Source organism: Cololabis saira, chromosome 13, assembly GCF_033807715.1.
Source record: "Cololabis saira isolate AMF1-May2022 chromosome 13, fColSai1.1, whole genome shotgun sequence".
Taxonomy (NCBI): Eukaryota; Metazoa; Chordata; class Actinopteri; order Beloniformes; family Belonidae; genus Cololabis; species Cololabis saira.
This window is the reverse complement of record NC_084599.1, coordinates 22,856,474-22,872,121: the sequence shown is the minus strand read 5'-3', so window position 1 is coordinate 22,872,121 and position 15,648 is coordinate 22,856,474. Positions and strand designations below refer to the sequence as shown.

Below are 15,648 nucleotides of genomic sequence, written 5' to 3'. Positions count from 1 at the left end.
CTGTACAACAACAAGCAGATAACAATAATCTCTGTCTGGTTTCAAGATTACAGTCCTATCAAACAGACAAGCCAAAAACACTGTCCGGTTTCTGTTTCACAATAGGCAATCCAGAGTTGCCCCCCGCTGGAAAATTACAATGTGACAAGGTAGTCCATTTTATAATGTAATGATAGGTAAAATAATGGAACATTTACAAAAGCTGGACAAAGTTACTGCCTCAGTGCAAATAGCTAAATGAAATGCTTATAAATGGAATTTTAAATTGTTAGGTAAACTTTACCATGTAACTCACTTGGTCATCAGACCAACCACCAACCCATTTCACCCAGAGAAAAAGGTTGGTAACTTTTCCCCTTCAAACAAGTTAAAGAAAAAGATGTGGCTTAATATATTTTATTTGAGCAGATATGACGAATGAGCACCTCTGCATGGTGCTTGCGCATGCGCGCACAGCAACAGCTGAATCTGCGGCAGGAGCGCGCGGAATGCAGTGGCCGCTTGAAAGTAACGGTACTTTTATGGGAAGGGCTCACCGACGCGCAACAAGGAGCCAGTCGGGTCGGTGGTGGTCTCATATCACGGATTGTCTGCTTTGGCCGTCTGAGGTACACTTCATCGAGGTTTTTATTTTTTTCTGACCAAAGGATTTTTTTTTTTTTATTTCTATTTTTTAATCAAAACGAGAGGAAGACAGAAAACTGAAGAGGTAAAGTCTGTTCTTTTCAACTTCAGTAGCCAATCAAGAGTCATGTTAATCCATAAAATAATTCATATAAAAACAATTTAAAAATGTGTTACTTTAAACTTATAGTCGGGCATTTAGGACTACATTCATTCATTTTTTTCGGACCATCCAATTATCAAGTTTTGAAAAAGTGGCCTTGTCCAAATAGGCCCTACACACATTGTCCGTTTTTCACAGGTAATCGAACATCCAGAAACGTTTCTATTCTATTTAACACGTTTATATCTATCTGTACAGCATGTGTACAGCATGTGTGACAAACTCTCATTTACATGATTTCTTGTAGCAGCTGTGTGCAGAAATAGGACAGCACCTGCCAAAACTATTTTCTTTTCTTAAGTAAAGGCTGATGATTTCATAGTTGTGAATCAGTACAACATTAAATGTTGCTTTATGAGGGCTCATGAGACAAAATCAAGAAGATTACGAAGTGTGAGCGAGCAAAAAAGCCTACACTTGTCATTAAAACACTACTGATTAAACTGAAATCACACTGAATATCTGATAAATCAGGATTGTTTAATTAAATCAGAACATAATCAGGCATTTCAGCCATAATTGCAATTTATTAATCTCTATGGGACAAAACTACTTTGCTCGTAAATGACTTCACTCTTGACGCCTGCAATGATCACACTTCATCTTGGCTGTAGGCCACACACATCAGAGTTTCTATTGATGAGCAGCATTGTCATACCTGACTAGACGAGGTCATTGTGGATAAGCAACAATACTTTAAGTGTGGGATGACCAACAGGCCAGCAGTCACTCACCCAGTTGTCTAACTCTCAGTCTGGCCATTTTGTCGAGGGTCTGTGGGGTGACATGTGGGTGCCAACTTGATCTTTGTCCACTCGCATATCATTCATCAGAAATAGCCGTGATCACATGTTCTGGACCCAGAAGTAGGCTATAAATAGGGTTCAGCAAGCTTCCGTTGCACTTTTTCTCATCACACTGAGGAGATCTTTTTGCTTGGAACATTGATTTCAATAGGAGTTTGTTGCTCAAACAAATCCCAAAGTAATTATGAAAAGAAGGCAACACAGCCTTTAAGATCGTCGTCATACTTTCTGTTCAGCTAAAATTAAAAGTATATATATATATTAAACTTTCGTTCAGGGAATTTAAAACAAAAATTATTTATATACTTTAAAAAAATCAGGAATTTGATCAATAAGTCGCTCAAAGATTTGCAAAAACAATTCCATCTAATCTGCTCTGCTGATTGTTACAGATCTATATATCAATGAGCAAAGAAAAACTGCCAGCACAAGGACAAAAACACGTGTTGTTAGGTTATTTTACACATTTATTTGTTGCTCTGACATCAATCTTTCGAATATCTGCAGCACTGTTGCTAAATGATTTCACCGTATTTCTATTGCTTCTTTGTCATGTGTCAAATAAACTGTCCACCAATTAAGTGTCTTTTGTTTTGTAGGTAAAAATATAACAGAACTTGCCTGTCAACTTTCCATTGAGGCCCAAACATGACCGAGGTGGCGCAGGTTAAGACCATTGACGCTCACGAGATGGAAGATGTCCAAGATGAGCATAACATGAGCGGCGAAGAGGACAAAGATGATGATATGACACTTGAGGAAGATGATGCGACAGTCAGCGATGCAGAGACAAGAAGTGAGAAGACACTGAAGGACGAAGTAAAACAAACAAGTGATAAAACAAGCGACGATGCTGAGAGTGCACACATGAATGGTGTGGAGCACAAAGAAAATGGTACAGAAAATGAGAAAAATGATATATCAGAGGCTGTTAATGGTGACACACAGAAGGAGAAACAGGAGGATCCACAAACTGAAACAAATGACACCCAGGATATTTCTGATGTGGCACGTAAGACAGAGGTGAGGTAGAAAATGAAGTTAAAAAACATTGCGTCTTAAACTTTTTGGAGCTGATGTCTTTTTATTGCATATGTACAAAAAACACTGACCATATGATAACATTTCTGATCATGTTTAACCCCAGAAACTCCTCAGATCCAAGAAGCTGGTGGCTAGAAGCTACGTACCGAAGCTTAACAAGGAGAAAGGTGACGTGTCGAACAAGTTTGAGGCCATGCAGAAGGCCAGGGAGGAGCGCAGCCGGAAGAGAAACAGCGATGAGCAGCAGAAGAGGAAAGAGCAATACATCAAGGAGAGGGAATGGAATCGCCGGAAGCAGGAGGTCAAAGACAGATAACTCCACTAACCTCCAACTGATCTGCATGGCATGATGAGGCTTAATGGAGGTGACAAAGTTGACAGTTTGAATGAAAACTCAGTCATACAATGCACTACGACATCATTCACATTGTGTTTCATTTGATTAACCCATTAATAACTTTTATTCAATCTTATTTAGTTACTTACTTTTGAAAGGTGGCATTTTATATAATATCAAGGTGCACCTAAAAACTGAAACCCTCTTGCTTTTATTGGATTCATTGTTTAAACACATGTTAAAATAAATCAGAATCAGAATCAGAATCAGAATCAGAAAAGGGTTTATTGCCAAGTTTTCACACGAGGAAATTGTTATGGGGATTGGTGCAACACAATACACATATAAAAAACAAATATATAAGAGATAAAATAAAATGACATGTATAAACAATAATAAAAAGTATAAACAGTGAAATAAAATGTAGACCGGAAATGTACAAAATGAGGTTTTATTGATTTTATTTGATTGAAACTGATGACATCGCCGAAGTACCACGTCACCCAAATAGCAAATATGTTCGGCCGGGAACAGGAGAATAAGTTCATTCTAGTGCTAAAACAATTAGTTTCAAGTTCAGTCATCAAGCAAGACGAATCAAGGATATTTTAATAAATAGATCATAATATATACTTGACTGTTTACACAGTCATTAGGTAAAAGTACATTTTTCACAAGAAATTTCAATAGTTATTTCAATTGCACTGAATTTCAAACAAAAAATGAAACAACGGTTTGTTTTTATCAGAGGTATTTTTCAAGCATGAACAACATTTTTGCTTTTTTTTCCAGAAATACACGTAGTCTTATCAGTAGCTTCCATGAATCTTTGTTCCAGGCTGGTTGTTGGTTTCTTGATTTGTTTATGATAAAAGCCTTTGATGAAGCAGTAACTACATTCTCTCAAACAATGTTTTAAGAGGCATATCATTTTGGTGAAACACTTGTTTGAAAAGAACTTGCAAGTTCTTAGTGAAATTTAAATTGAAGCGAAGAAGGGGCACATGTAGTTCATGTCATCATCAAAGCCCTGGCTGATGTGGATGCATATGAGGCAGGAGTGTCCTGCATAAAGATCAAGGCTCTCTTGAAAGCTGCAGACTTCTTCTCATACTATTCTTTATAGAAATGATCTTAGAGGAACTGGCAGCAGGTCTGTGATTTTTTTTCTTCCTTTCTTAGTACTTCTTTTATTAGGTGAAAGGTGCAAGAGGCTCATTCTTCACCTGCTGTAGATGCAGTATTATGCAGCATGTATACAAGTTTGATGCAATGCATTTTTAAAACAACAAAAATTACTTTTTTCGCGTTAAAACATCAGTTAAAATTTCATTTAGAGGAATACTTAGTTTTAGGAAGTGTTGTGTCTACGTGTGGTCTCTCATTTCTGCTATCAGCAAAAATCCAGCCAAAGTAACTTTGAGCTCCCGGCCATCCCCATTGTCTCCTGCAACAACTGTGTATTGCTTTATGTTATTATATCCCACGTCAACAACGATGCAACTAGCTTGCAGAGCTACAGTGGATTTCATGGCAGAGGTGATGAAGACACTTAAGAAAGTAATGATGGAAGAAAAGTCTATAGTGTTACTGAACAAGAGACTAAACAAAAGGAAATCTTGCACAGTGTTGTAAAAGTCGCCGAACTTCCATGCCTATAGAGAGACCTTCTGAGATAAAAATGACAAAAGTTCCTTTGTGTTGCTTTAACATGCTTAAAAAGTCATTTTATTTTTCAAATATTGAAAAACATGAGGTCAAAGTGCCCCCTGACCGGGCATTGGAATAAGCAGATATAGAAACTGGATGGATAGTTAAGGTCAGTGTAAACAATTTAATATAAAAACAAGTAGTCGAAAACCTTAAATGATCTTTATTTGTAACTCAACATTCCCACAGAGATAAAGACTATAGCAACCTCTTAAAAATGTTCAAAAAACCCTCAAGTTAAAGATATTTTTGTGGCATTTAATGCATTGCGCTTCTGGAAATGCCTGTATGACTCTCACACTGGTAGCTTCACTTAAAATTTCCTCTCCATCTTTTACGGTCACATTTGAGCCCTCTTGCAACTGATTATTGCTTGCTGATTGACTATCCCAAACAAAATTGTATTTTTTTTTGTTTACTTTAGTTTTTTGTGGGAGTGGGGGGGGGGTATATTTCCCAAAGTTCAGGTATTTTCCTAAAAGTATTGTGTCTATTTTGAAAAACAACAAGTATTTTGTCTTGTTGGCATTACGTTTCAGGTTTATGCCACTTTTTGACCCATTTACCTGAATGTATTAAGTTACTTAATGATAAACAACTTTAAATGTGTTTATCAGTTAAATCCCATCCCACCCCAAACATAAACACATCTTTCCAAAATAACTGAATTAAAATGGCTGAAATTGAAATTTAAAATGTGCATGAACTAATAATAATATTGGCAATAATTAATTCACTTGAAAGTGTGCACACACTGTTTGTAAAAATATTATCAAATAATCCACTGATTGTCTAATCAAAAATGACCTGATTAGTCAGTTATGAAAATATCTGATTGTTTCAGTCCTAAATGCCATAAAATGACAGTCAAATCATTTGATTTTATTAGTGTGAAGTGAAAGGGAAAGAAAGAGATCAAGAATTCAAGGCTAAACAGCTTTTCTTTGAGGTTTCCTATGGTGAAATGAATGCATTGATACGGTGTTATGTGAGTGGATTATCAGTGATACTCAGCCACAACAACCTTCCTGTGTACTGTCCTGCCATAGCTGGCCAGGCTTGGACACCTGCTCTCATCCCCTGTCCGTTGCAGCAACAACACGGGCCAATCAGAAACCGGCCTGCAGGCCACATGACCCAGCTATTAGCAGGGATTAGGTCCTTGTTCTTGCTGGGACCAGCATGGCTCCTGAGTGGCAGAAGAGATGATCCCAGCTAAACCATAACCTCACCACACTCTCCATGTGATCTGCCACAGATAAAGGAACTGCTCGCTTCCAGTGATGAGGAAGAGGAGGTGAAGCCTGCAAAGGTGGAGAAGTCCTATGTTCCCAAAATCACAGGTAAGACACGCAGAGGGATGCAGTTGAGTAAAAAAAAGATTACATATGTGGAGTTAAGTGGAAGCTAAAGGCTTGTGTCTTGCTTTGCGAAATTCTCAGGAAGTGTGAAGGGGAAATTTGCAGAAATGGAGAAACAAAGACAAGAAGAGGAAAGGAAAAGGATGGAATCAGAAAGGAAGAAGAGAGAAGCCCAGGACAACATGGAGAAAGCCAAAATCAAGAAAGAATTGGCTCAGAAAGCGATAGAGGTCAGTGAGTCTGTGGTGAACAGCCTGCAAAGAGTCACATATGTTTCTGCAAAGCTGGGCAACCTTGTGTGAATGGCACCGTGTTACTTTTATGGTTAGAACGGTGTACTTTTGTCTGTAATGATTAAGGTAATCCTTAGCTGCCAGTCGGACGAGTTATTTTAAGTGGCTTTTGAGATGGGAACAGTTGGCAGGGGCTAGATATAGGTCTGAAAGCAACAGTAGCATTGTTGACATGGCCAGTCTGTGAACTGACAGGAAACAGGTCACTTCCATTACACGTCACTGTGTTACATAGAAACTAATGCTAGGTAAAACACAAGGATCTATCCAGTCAGTACAGGGCAGAGAGAATTATGTGAGTGGAGAGTTTAGGCCTATTATAAACTAAGACAGCGTACTGTCGTTCTTGGGAATGGTTATGTAACTGGACAGTTACAGGCAAATACCCGTTACTTCTGAATTCTTCAGCTAAAAAATAATGTGGAGTTCTGAGTGCAGATATAGCTACTGTTTGAATACAATTATAATGAATGCGATTGAAGTGTAATTAATTTGACTTTAAATAGATTACAAATAATTGGATTCAAATAGATTTCAATTGGATAAAATTGGAATGCAGTCAATTGGACTTTAAATAACTTGTTTACTTTAATTTCTTGGGGCCTTAGAGGAGTTTTGTTGTGATGCTACACAAATAATCCAAATTGATGGAATAGTTTTGCTTGGATGCCTTTTGTGGAGAAATACATTCTTTATGTTAAAGCTGGCTGTTGTGCTATTTTAGACCCTTTATTTTACCACCAGCATCACAATCCTAGAGGCTTGGAAAACTTATAAAATGTTTTAATAGGCTGTCTTAACCTTAAATAGCACTTCTATTCTAACCTATGAATGTATAAATACTCCTTTTCATTACTCTATATACTTTTTGCACTTAATTAACCTTTTTAAAAAAGTCTACCACATGCAAGAAAGCTTAAGAGTCTACATTACCTTCATTACAATCCGTCCCAGCTAGAAACTAAACAAAATATGATGAGAGAATGAGGGAAACTCCCAACTGAAATACATTACTTTCTAATTTAAAGAGAGTTTCCGTATTTCTTTTCCCATTTTTTATACATGAAACAAGTTTTACTTAGTGACTGTTTGACCCCTGCCTTTCGCCTGTAAGGAGCTGGGACAGGCTCCAGCTGACCCCTGTGACCTTGATTAAGAAAATGGATTGATGGAAGTGTTTTTTGTGACATCGGCTGTTGTGCAGTGGATCACACAGCATCTTGTTTTTTGTTTTTTTTCTTAAGACTGTTTTTCCACTACAGAGGCTCATGCTGTCCATCTAATAAGTAAAAACGATCCAGTGAAGAACCCAGTTGGTGATCCAGAAACAACTAGAAGAGAGCCTTGTAGACAGCACATGACTGCCAACCCATTCCCACACCTCCCAGAGACTAAATTAGCTCCTGCCTCCCCTACAGTGACTGAATTAGACTCTGCTATCTTAGACTGACACCCATACACTGACCTGCTGCAAATCGTGGCATTAGCCTTGCTGACATACTCATTCACATAATTTGACTCCCTGTTTTCGGGTGGAGATTTGTTATCTGATTGATCTGGATTAATTACTGAACAGTATGCTAAGCAGTAAACATAAGCCCTTGGCTATGATTTGGCTTTCTGCTCTTTTTTTTTTTTTTTTCAACTCTGTGATTTATTATACTTTGGGTATTCCTAACTCTTAGGAAGGAGATGACACAATCCTGGTACGTGTGGTTCCAGCAAAATCATCACGGCCTCCGGGCAAAATCAAGATGAACTTTGAGGACATGGAGAAGAACCGAGGGGAAGAACTCAAGAAGAAGGCAGAGGAGGAGAAGAAGAAGCAATACGATGAAAACAGACGCTCCTTCAGGGAAGCAAAGCGACGCTCTTTTGTTGAACAGGTCAGTTCACAGAGGAGTTTGCGTGATCATGTCGGATTGCTCTGAAGCCTGTCGTGCTGGTGGATACAAATGTAATGTACGGGTCATAAGAATTCTCATGTTGATTTGAATTAGGATGAAGAGGAGAGGCCTTCAGAAAAGGTGTCAGTCACTCCTGGGAAGCTGAAACTGACTTTTGAGGAGCTGGAGAAGGAAAGGCAGGAGCAGAGGAAGCAGCAGGCTGAGGATGAAGCCAAACGTCGCCTGATAGAGGAGAAGAAAGCCTTTGAGGAGGCCAGGCTGGGAATGGTGAGAAAAACAGATTGCTATACGAAATGCAAAACCTGTTGCTAACGGTATATTTACAAAAGAACTGATACATCTTGCTATGGATTTTTTGGATTCCAGTTGCATCTCATCAACTTATAGTGTATATTAGGGATGGGCGGTATGGACTAAAAAATGTATCACGATAATTTCTGGCATTTATCCCGATAACGATAAAAAGGACGATAAAAAAATACCAATTCAACTCCACCTTTGTAACAATAAATCTATCACCACATTCAGTCTTTGGAGCCCCCAAATCACTGCTCTAAAATAATTCTGAATACTACTAAACGTCATCAATGGGAATTTATCTTTCTTCCTTTCTTCCTTTCTTCCTTTCTTCCTTCCTTCCTTCCTTCCTTCCTTCCTTCCTTCCTTCCTTCCTTCCTTCCTTCCTTCCTTCCTTCCTTCCTTCCTTCCTTCCTTCCTTCCTTCCTTCCTTCCTTCTTTCCTTCTTTCCTTCTTTCCTTCCTTCCTTCCTTCCTTCCTTCCTTCCTTCCTTCCTTCCTTCCTTCCTTCCTTTTTCCCTTCCTTCCTTCTTTCCTCCTGCTCTCTCCTTCCTTCCTTCCTTCCTTCCTTCCTTCCTTCCTTCCTTCCTTCCTTCCTTCCTTCCTTCCTTCCTTCCTTCCTTCCTTCCTTCCTTCCTTCCTTCCTTCCTTCCTTCCTTCCTTCCTTCCTTCCTTCCTTCACGTACGTTGTGCGTGGATTTAACGCAGAACCATGAATCAGCTTTACACAAAAACATCATCAACGGGAATTTATCGTTTTTACCGCGAGATGACAAATTCTTATCGTGAGGAATTTTTTTGGCGGTTTATCGTGAACGGTAAAATATCGCCCATTCCTAGTGTATATTAGTTGTGTTGTTGAGTTGACTTAATCAGTTTAAACAATGCACTTGTGTCTTATCAGGGAGAGGATGAGGACAGCAGCCAGCCAGTTCAGGAAGACAACGAGGACTTCCGCCCTGGAAAACTGAGAATGAGCTTTGAAGAGCTAGAAAGGCAAAGGGTGGAAGAAGAGCGCAAGAAAGCAGAGGAGGAGGCCAAGAGGCGAATGGTGGAGGAGAGAAGAGCTTTTGCTGAAGCCAGGAAGAGCATGGTCAGTAAGCTTAAACGGTGTGGTAATGATTTAATGTAAGACTTGTAAAACTATGGTGTCAAGGTGAAGAATGAAAATGCAGAGTAAATGATCGAATATGGATGGACTCGTGACATGTGCAGGGTGTAGCTCCAGCAGACCCCCTTGAACTTCCATAGTAAAGAGAAAAATAGGCTATACATGAATTATGTTCACTCTCATAATCCAAAAACAGGATAAATGAGAGCTAAATAAAAATAAGCTAGGGAGATCAATGAGAAGCTGAAACCACACTATTCACTATAGACTATTCAATGACCTGACAATTCAGGGTGGTGAGTGACTAGCCCAGCTGTCATCAGATGAAAAGTCTTAAAGCATATTGAGTTTGTGTTGTTTCAGACTCATCATGCTTTAAAGGTGAATAAAGCTTACAAAATATCTGTGAACTTGGCCACATCTTTTGTAAAGTAGTCAATCCTTTTGTGTTTTACCTAGCTTGTAGAAGAGGATGATGAGGCACTGATGGCCTTGGTGAACCTGGAGGGCAGCAAACCTGGGAAGATATGCGTCAGCTTCGAGGACCTGGAGCGAAACAGGCGAGAGGAGGAGCAGCGGAAGAAAGAGGAGGAGGCCAAGAGGAGACTGGAAGAGGAAAAGAGGCTCTTCGCTGAGGCCCGAAAGAACATGGTAAGTTTACCGGCTCCCAGACAAAAAGATAAACCACTAACCAGATGGAGCAATGTGTTATTCAGATTTAACTTCATTTGCTGCTGCTCTGCCTGATTTTGTTCAAAAACAGGGAAAAAACCTGAACTATAACATGATTTTTGAAAACATATAAAAAAAGACCAGGAGTTTAACACAAAAAGATACACAAACAGTTGCATATAAACTCCTTCACTTTATTTTCAATAATTGAATTGAAAATATTTTCAATGTTTAAATTCTAGAAATATTTAATTGGTAAAATATATTTATACTTACAGAAGGGATTTTTATGTACACTGAACTAACCACCCTATATAACAGATGTCTTTTTTAAAATCATCATTTCATTTATTTCAATGTGAGACACACATTTCTAATGGGCTCAAAGAGTACATATGCTCTGCTGTTCTCTTGTTCAAATGATTTCTTTAAGAACCTGGGGCTGGATCAGGAAAACTCTGGACATGAAACAGTAAGATATATATCAGTTTAAATGTACAATATCTTTGACTAAAAAGAAAAAATCAACAACAAAAACACATGCAGATATTTAGAACATATAACCTATAAAAACCAAGGTAGAAAGTTCTGCGCACAATAATGATTTTTTTATGTATTTATTTTTTAATGTACATTTTGCGTGCATGTTGACTTGAACAGCACTATAACACTGTCCCTGTTTGGTTGTTTGCTGGCTGTATAACTAATAATAACTGTATTATTATTGGATGGATATTGTCTAAAATATATAAAATATAGTATGCAAGTTATTTAGTTTACTCGCTAACTTTGGTGTCTGTTTTGTGGGTTATTATGTTGCAGGTGTTAGATGATGACGATGATGAAAGTTTGGTGAAGAGTGAGTCTCAGGAAGCGCTATACCCCAGAAGGCTGGAGATGAACTTTGAGGAGCTGCTAAAGGAGAAGGAGGAAACCGAGAGAAGACGCAAAGCAGAGGAGCGCAAGAAGAAAATGGAGCAGGAGAAGCAGGAATATGAACAACTCAAACAAGAGATGGGCGAGGTCAGTCTTTTAATTGCCAAAACATGCTGTTATTTGTGGGTTTTTTGGCTCCTTACATTTCTTCAGTTGCCTACGCCAAGGACAAGTGTTTTTCAGTGTCAAAGCATGAAAATGAATTCAGTAAATGATGTCCACTGTCTTTATGTTTCACAGGATGAAGTAAATGAAAGCTCTGATACTGTAAGCAAAGAATACGAGGAGCTAACAAAGCTAAAGCGAACCGGCTCCATTCAGGCCAAACATCTCAAGTCCAAGTTTGAGAAGATCAAGGAGCTGAGGGAGGAGGAGATTCAGAAAAAAATTGGGATGGAGCGAGAACGGAGGAAGGCCGTTGATGATGAGATTAAACTGAGAGAAGCAGAGAGATTCCAGCTGGTAAGAAACGCCATGCAGTGATGTACCTTTTCGTAGCTCTAGCTCAGGATTGGGGAGGAAATGTTAGAAGGGCAACCAGAGTGGTAGTCTAGTGGCTACAGAGGAGGGCTTAGCTCTGGAGGACCCAGGTTCAAATGGCAACAAGTTGAACCACTTTGGGCCCTTGAGCAAGGCCCTTAACCCTAATTGCTCCCAGTGGGTTTGTTCGCTCAGATGTAAGTGCTTTGGTTAAAAGCGTCTGCTAAATGACAGTATTATTATTATTATTATTATTAAGGGCATCCTCCATGATCACAAAAGTGGTGTATAAATGAGTGCAGGTGTCATTTGTACAATGAAGCACTTTGCTTGGATAATTTGACTGAGAATGCTGTCAGTTAATATAAATGAAATAGATAAAATGACTGGGTTTCAGGAGGAGGAGGAAGGAGAAACCACTCCAGTGAGGTCTGAGGAGTCACCTTTTAAACATAAGGTGGACATGCGAGCCCGATTTGAACAAATGGCCAAAGCCAGAGAGGAAGAGGAACGGAGAAGGGTAGAGGAGCAGAAGCTGCAGAGAATGCAGTTTGAGCAGCAGGAGATAGATGCTGCCCTCCAGAAGGTAAATCCCATCACTTTTATGACCAAGTAAAATATCATGAACAATTTTATGCCTTAGAGTGAGGCAAGCGTTTGTTTCAATGTTGCTTTGAACCGGACAAGAGTCTCTGTTTGTTTCCAGAAAAAAGAGGATGAGGGGGAGGACGAGGGGAGCATTGTCAATGGCTCTGCGGCTTATGAAGATGAGGAAGATCATGCCAGGTCAGGGGCTCCATGGTTTAAAAAGCCCCTTAAGAATCAGTCGGTGGTGGATACGGAGCCAGTTCGGTTCACCGTTAAGATCACTGGGGAGCCAAAGCCGGAGGTGACATGGTGGTTTGAAGGAGAGATGCTCCAGGACTGTGAGGACTATCAGTACATTGAAAGAGGAGAGACATCCTGCCTGTACCTGCCGGAGACCTTCCCAGAGGATGAGGGAGAGTACATGTGCAAGGCTGTGAACAGCAGAGGCACAGCAGCAAGTACATGTATCCTCACAATTGAAAGTAAGACCACTTTGGTGTGACTGCATGTCTGCATGATACATCACCTCTGGAATTCGACTCTTTTAACGAAGTGGATCGCATGCTCCCATTCTTCGTGAGCTCAGGCCCAAAAGCAGATGTGGATAACTGCTCTTCTGTTTCTTTCTTGCAGCTTATGACTACTGACGCCCTTCCACATTATGGAGATTTCCACTGTTGTCTTCCACTTCTTTTATAAAACATTGTCCCTCATGCTATGGTCAGACAGTAGAGGGGGGGGAACCTATGCTGAGCATTCCCAAGGGAGGAATACACAGCACACATAGACACAAACTACAATTGTAGATGTTGTTTACGTATTGTTTAGTCATCAAGTTGCGCTCCCTGCCAGAACATTGGATGAATGTGCCAAAACAGAGATGACTCTTGTTCCCACGCCAATGGTTGCACTAAACTTTGGGAGAATCTTTGCTGCAAGGCCAGAACAACACTTGTGATGCCATTAATCTAGAAGTGTGTTGCAGCTCTGTAAATATCACACTTCATGTGTTGCGATTAGTAAGAATGTATGATGTTGACATCATCAATATAATTTAATAATATAAATTTAAAAAATCATTCATATAATCTGGGAGCTTTACCACTTCTCAGCATAGTTTGCATTAATCAGTATGTTTTTGTAGTCTGTGGTCCATGCCTGGTATTATTGGGGGATAACTCTTTCAGTGGTCATTAAAGGTACGGTTGACTCTGATATGGCAGGAACAAAAACATGAGTTCATCACGATTTTCATGTGCAACACCTAAAAACTTTTTTTTTTTATGCACCTACCCTATTTTTCTTTTTTGGCCTAGGCATAATACTGATGGTACAATTGTCCAGGGCAACCTGATACTTGTTTGATTATGAATACTGAGTAGGTTAGTCTTGAATGTTTGTCATTTACTATAAATAGAAAACATGTTTTAATAAAATGAACTAAACTATTACTATGATGTCTTTTCTTGTGACATGCACTGAAAAAATGACATGTCTTCTGCTGACATTTTTCCTTGAGATGCATCAGTAGTTAAATTGTCCTGTAAATGTTAAGGTGGCTGACATCAGGAAACCAAAGCACCTGTGAATGTCACACGGGAACAACAAGGACATGATCAAGATCAGTTTAACAGTTAAAGAAGATCATATTTATCAAACTTTTCACATGACAGCTAAAGACATTGCACAGTTGTTGAAGTTGTTATTAATCTAGATGCTTTTAAAACTTTCCACCTTTCTTCACCGGACAGGAACTTGGAAACAAGGCAGAGCAGGTAACTGTACTTAGATTTGAGATTATATCATGGAGAAGGGTTTTGGTATTTCAATTACTTTTTCTTGGTTATGGATCTTCATTATAACAAATTAACTAATACTAATGGTGAAATATTGTTATATACAAACTTTACTTGTAACTTTTCACTGCGACTCAATTTTGTCTCAGAAGGAAGTAGATCAATAATTTGTTTCCATGATTTATCTGACACCTTTAGTTAATACTTACTCTAAACGCCTGCATTTCTGAGCACAAAACACATGAACTTATAAAACATGGTGTTTTGCCCTACATTATACTCTTTACAAGTACAGTACATTTGAAAAGACAAGTGAAGGTATGAATTCAAGTTAATTAGACAAATAAAGAAAGGAGACAATACATTTAAGTTTTTCAAACACAGTCATGCTTTTTTGTTATTTTTTATTATAAGTCTAAGTCAGACTTCCTATTGAACATCATCTTGTGTTAATGACATTTTCCAAAGGATTAAGGAAGTGCATCCACAGCTAGGGACTTTTTATTAGGTTAACCTGCAGGATAAGCACCCAAAAGCAATGGCTCTGGTGCATGTTGGAAAGGACAAAGGTTTGCATTTAACCTGGAGGGAATAGTTGTTGCACCGTTTATATTATGAACCATTAAACACTATTTCTTTTATATCAGTTTATGTTTAATTCAAATTAGAATTTAATACTTTGTTTATCCCTATGGGGAAATTAATTGATGCAGTAATTATTGGACAAAGAGAAGTCTACAATGTAGACTACACTGTTAACTTGATTGAGGACAGATTACAATCATATTATCGTACATTTGTCCTTTTATACACAGGTGGATGAAAATGTTTCTTGAAATAGTTCATACAATTTCTGAAAATTTTATACATGTGTCTTGGGAGTGTGGAAAAAGGATGTGAACCAATCTGTCCGATTCAAATCCAGTGTAATTGTTATCACAGTCATGCCAACGCTATATGACAGTAGAGAGGCCATGTGATCATTAATGAAATATCTACATTTTTTTCCTAAATTTTGAAATTGGAACTTGATTTAAAAACACTTTACACTTTAAAAAACACTTTAAAAACACAGTTTAATTAATGAATGCATAAATGCAGACATGAGGATTCTACAATACAAGACAGTGTGCATACAGTTGAAGAATGCAATAAAGTTGAAACTTTGGACACACCAGGTTTAGTAAAACACTGTGCTTAATAAATACAAACCCTAATCTGTAGAATATATATGACTTTATTGTCCATGATATTAAAGAAGGATTAGAATGAGTGTTGTTGATGGAACAGTTTAAATCAGTAAAGTTAGTAAGAGTTAGGAAAGGTGTAACATTTTTACGGTATCGTAAAGACGGAGAAATTGTCAATTAAATCCAAACAGAATGTTAGGTTGTTTTTTTTTCACCACCATTTTTCATGAATTCCCTTTGTTCAAGAGCAGTAGCTGACTCAGGTCCAAACCACAAATGTGCCTGTACATCTTCTACTTACTGAAAAAAAAAACAAGACCAAGAATGTGCTAGG

General features: G+C 38.5%; 1 protein-coding gene across 4 annotated transcripts; it reads left to right on the top strand.

The window, feature by feature from the left end:
- The first annotated feature begins 532 nt into the window (after window positions 1–532).
- On the top strand, window positions 533–13,779 carry nexn (nexilin (F actin binding protein)). 4 transcript variants are annotated; one of them, XM_061738329.1, is made up of 15 exons: window positions 535–709; window positions 2,193–2,616; window positions 2,741–2,938; window positions 5,943–6,027; window positions 6,127–6,275; window positions 8,024–8,224; window positions 8,339–8,512; window positions 9,446–9,634; window positions 10,112–10,303; window positions 10,758–10,796; window positions 11,147–11,347; window positions 11,501–11,722; window positions 12,138–12,326; window positions 12,447–12,810; window positions 12,962–13,779. In XM_061738329.1, the coding sequence occupies exons 2-15, from the start codon at window positions 2,242–2,244 to the stop codon at window positions 12,973–12,975; spliced, it is 2,592 nt and encodes an 863-aa protein (XP_061594313.1). In that variant the 5' UTR covers window positions 535–709; window positions 2,193–2,241; the 3' UTR covers window positions 12,976–13,779. The 4 variants fall into 4 exon arrangements, with proteins under 4 accessions (XP_061594312.1, XP_061594313.1, XP_061594314.1 ...); XM_061738328.1 differs by lacking the exon at window positions 12,962–13,779 and having other exon boundaries at window positions 533–709; window positions 12,447–12,845; XM_061738330.1 differs by lacking the exons at window positions 10,758–10,796; window positions 12,962–13,779 and having other exon boundaries at window positions 12,447–12,845.
- The last annotated feature ends 1,869 nt before the right edge of the window (window positions 13,780–15,648 follow it).

Excerpts from the sequence above, each read along its gene's own strand:
- nexn (XM_061738328.1), top strand. The coding sequence starts at position 2,242 with ATGACCGAGGTGGCGCAGGTTAAGACCATTGACGCTCACGAGATGGAA. Across the intron at positions 6,028-6,126 it reads CTATGTTCCCAAAATCACAG|GAAGTGTGAAGGGGAAATTT; the intron begins GTAAGACACGCA and ends CGAAATTCTCAG. Across the intron at positions 9,635-10,111 it reads CTGAAGCCAGGAAGAGCATG|CTTGTAGAAGAGGATGATGA; the intron begins GTCAGTAAGCTT and ends TGTTTTACCTAG.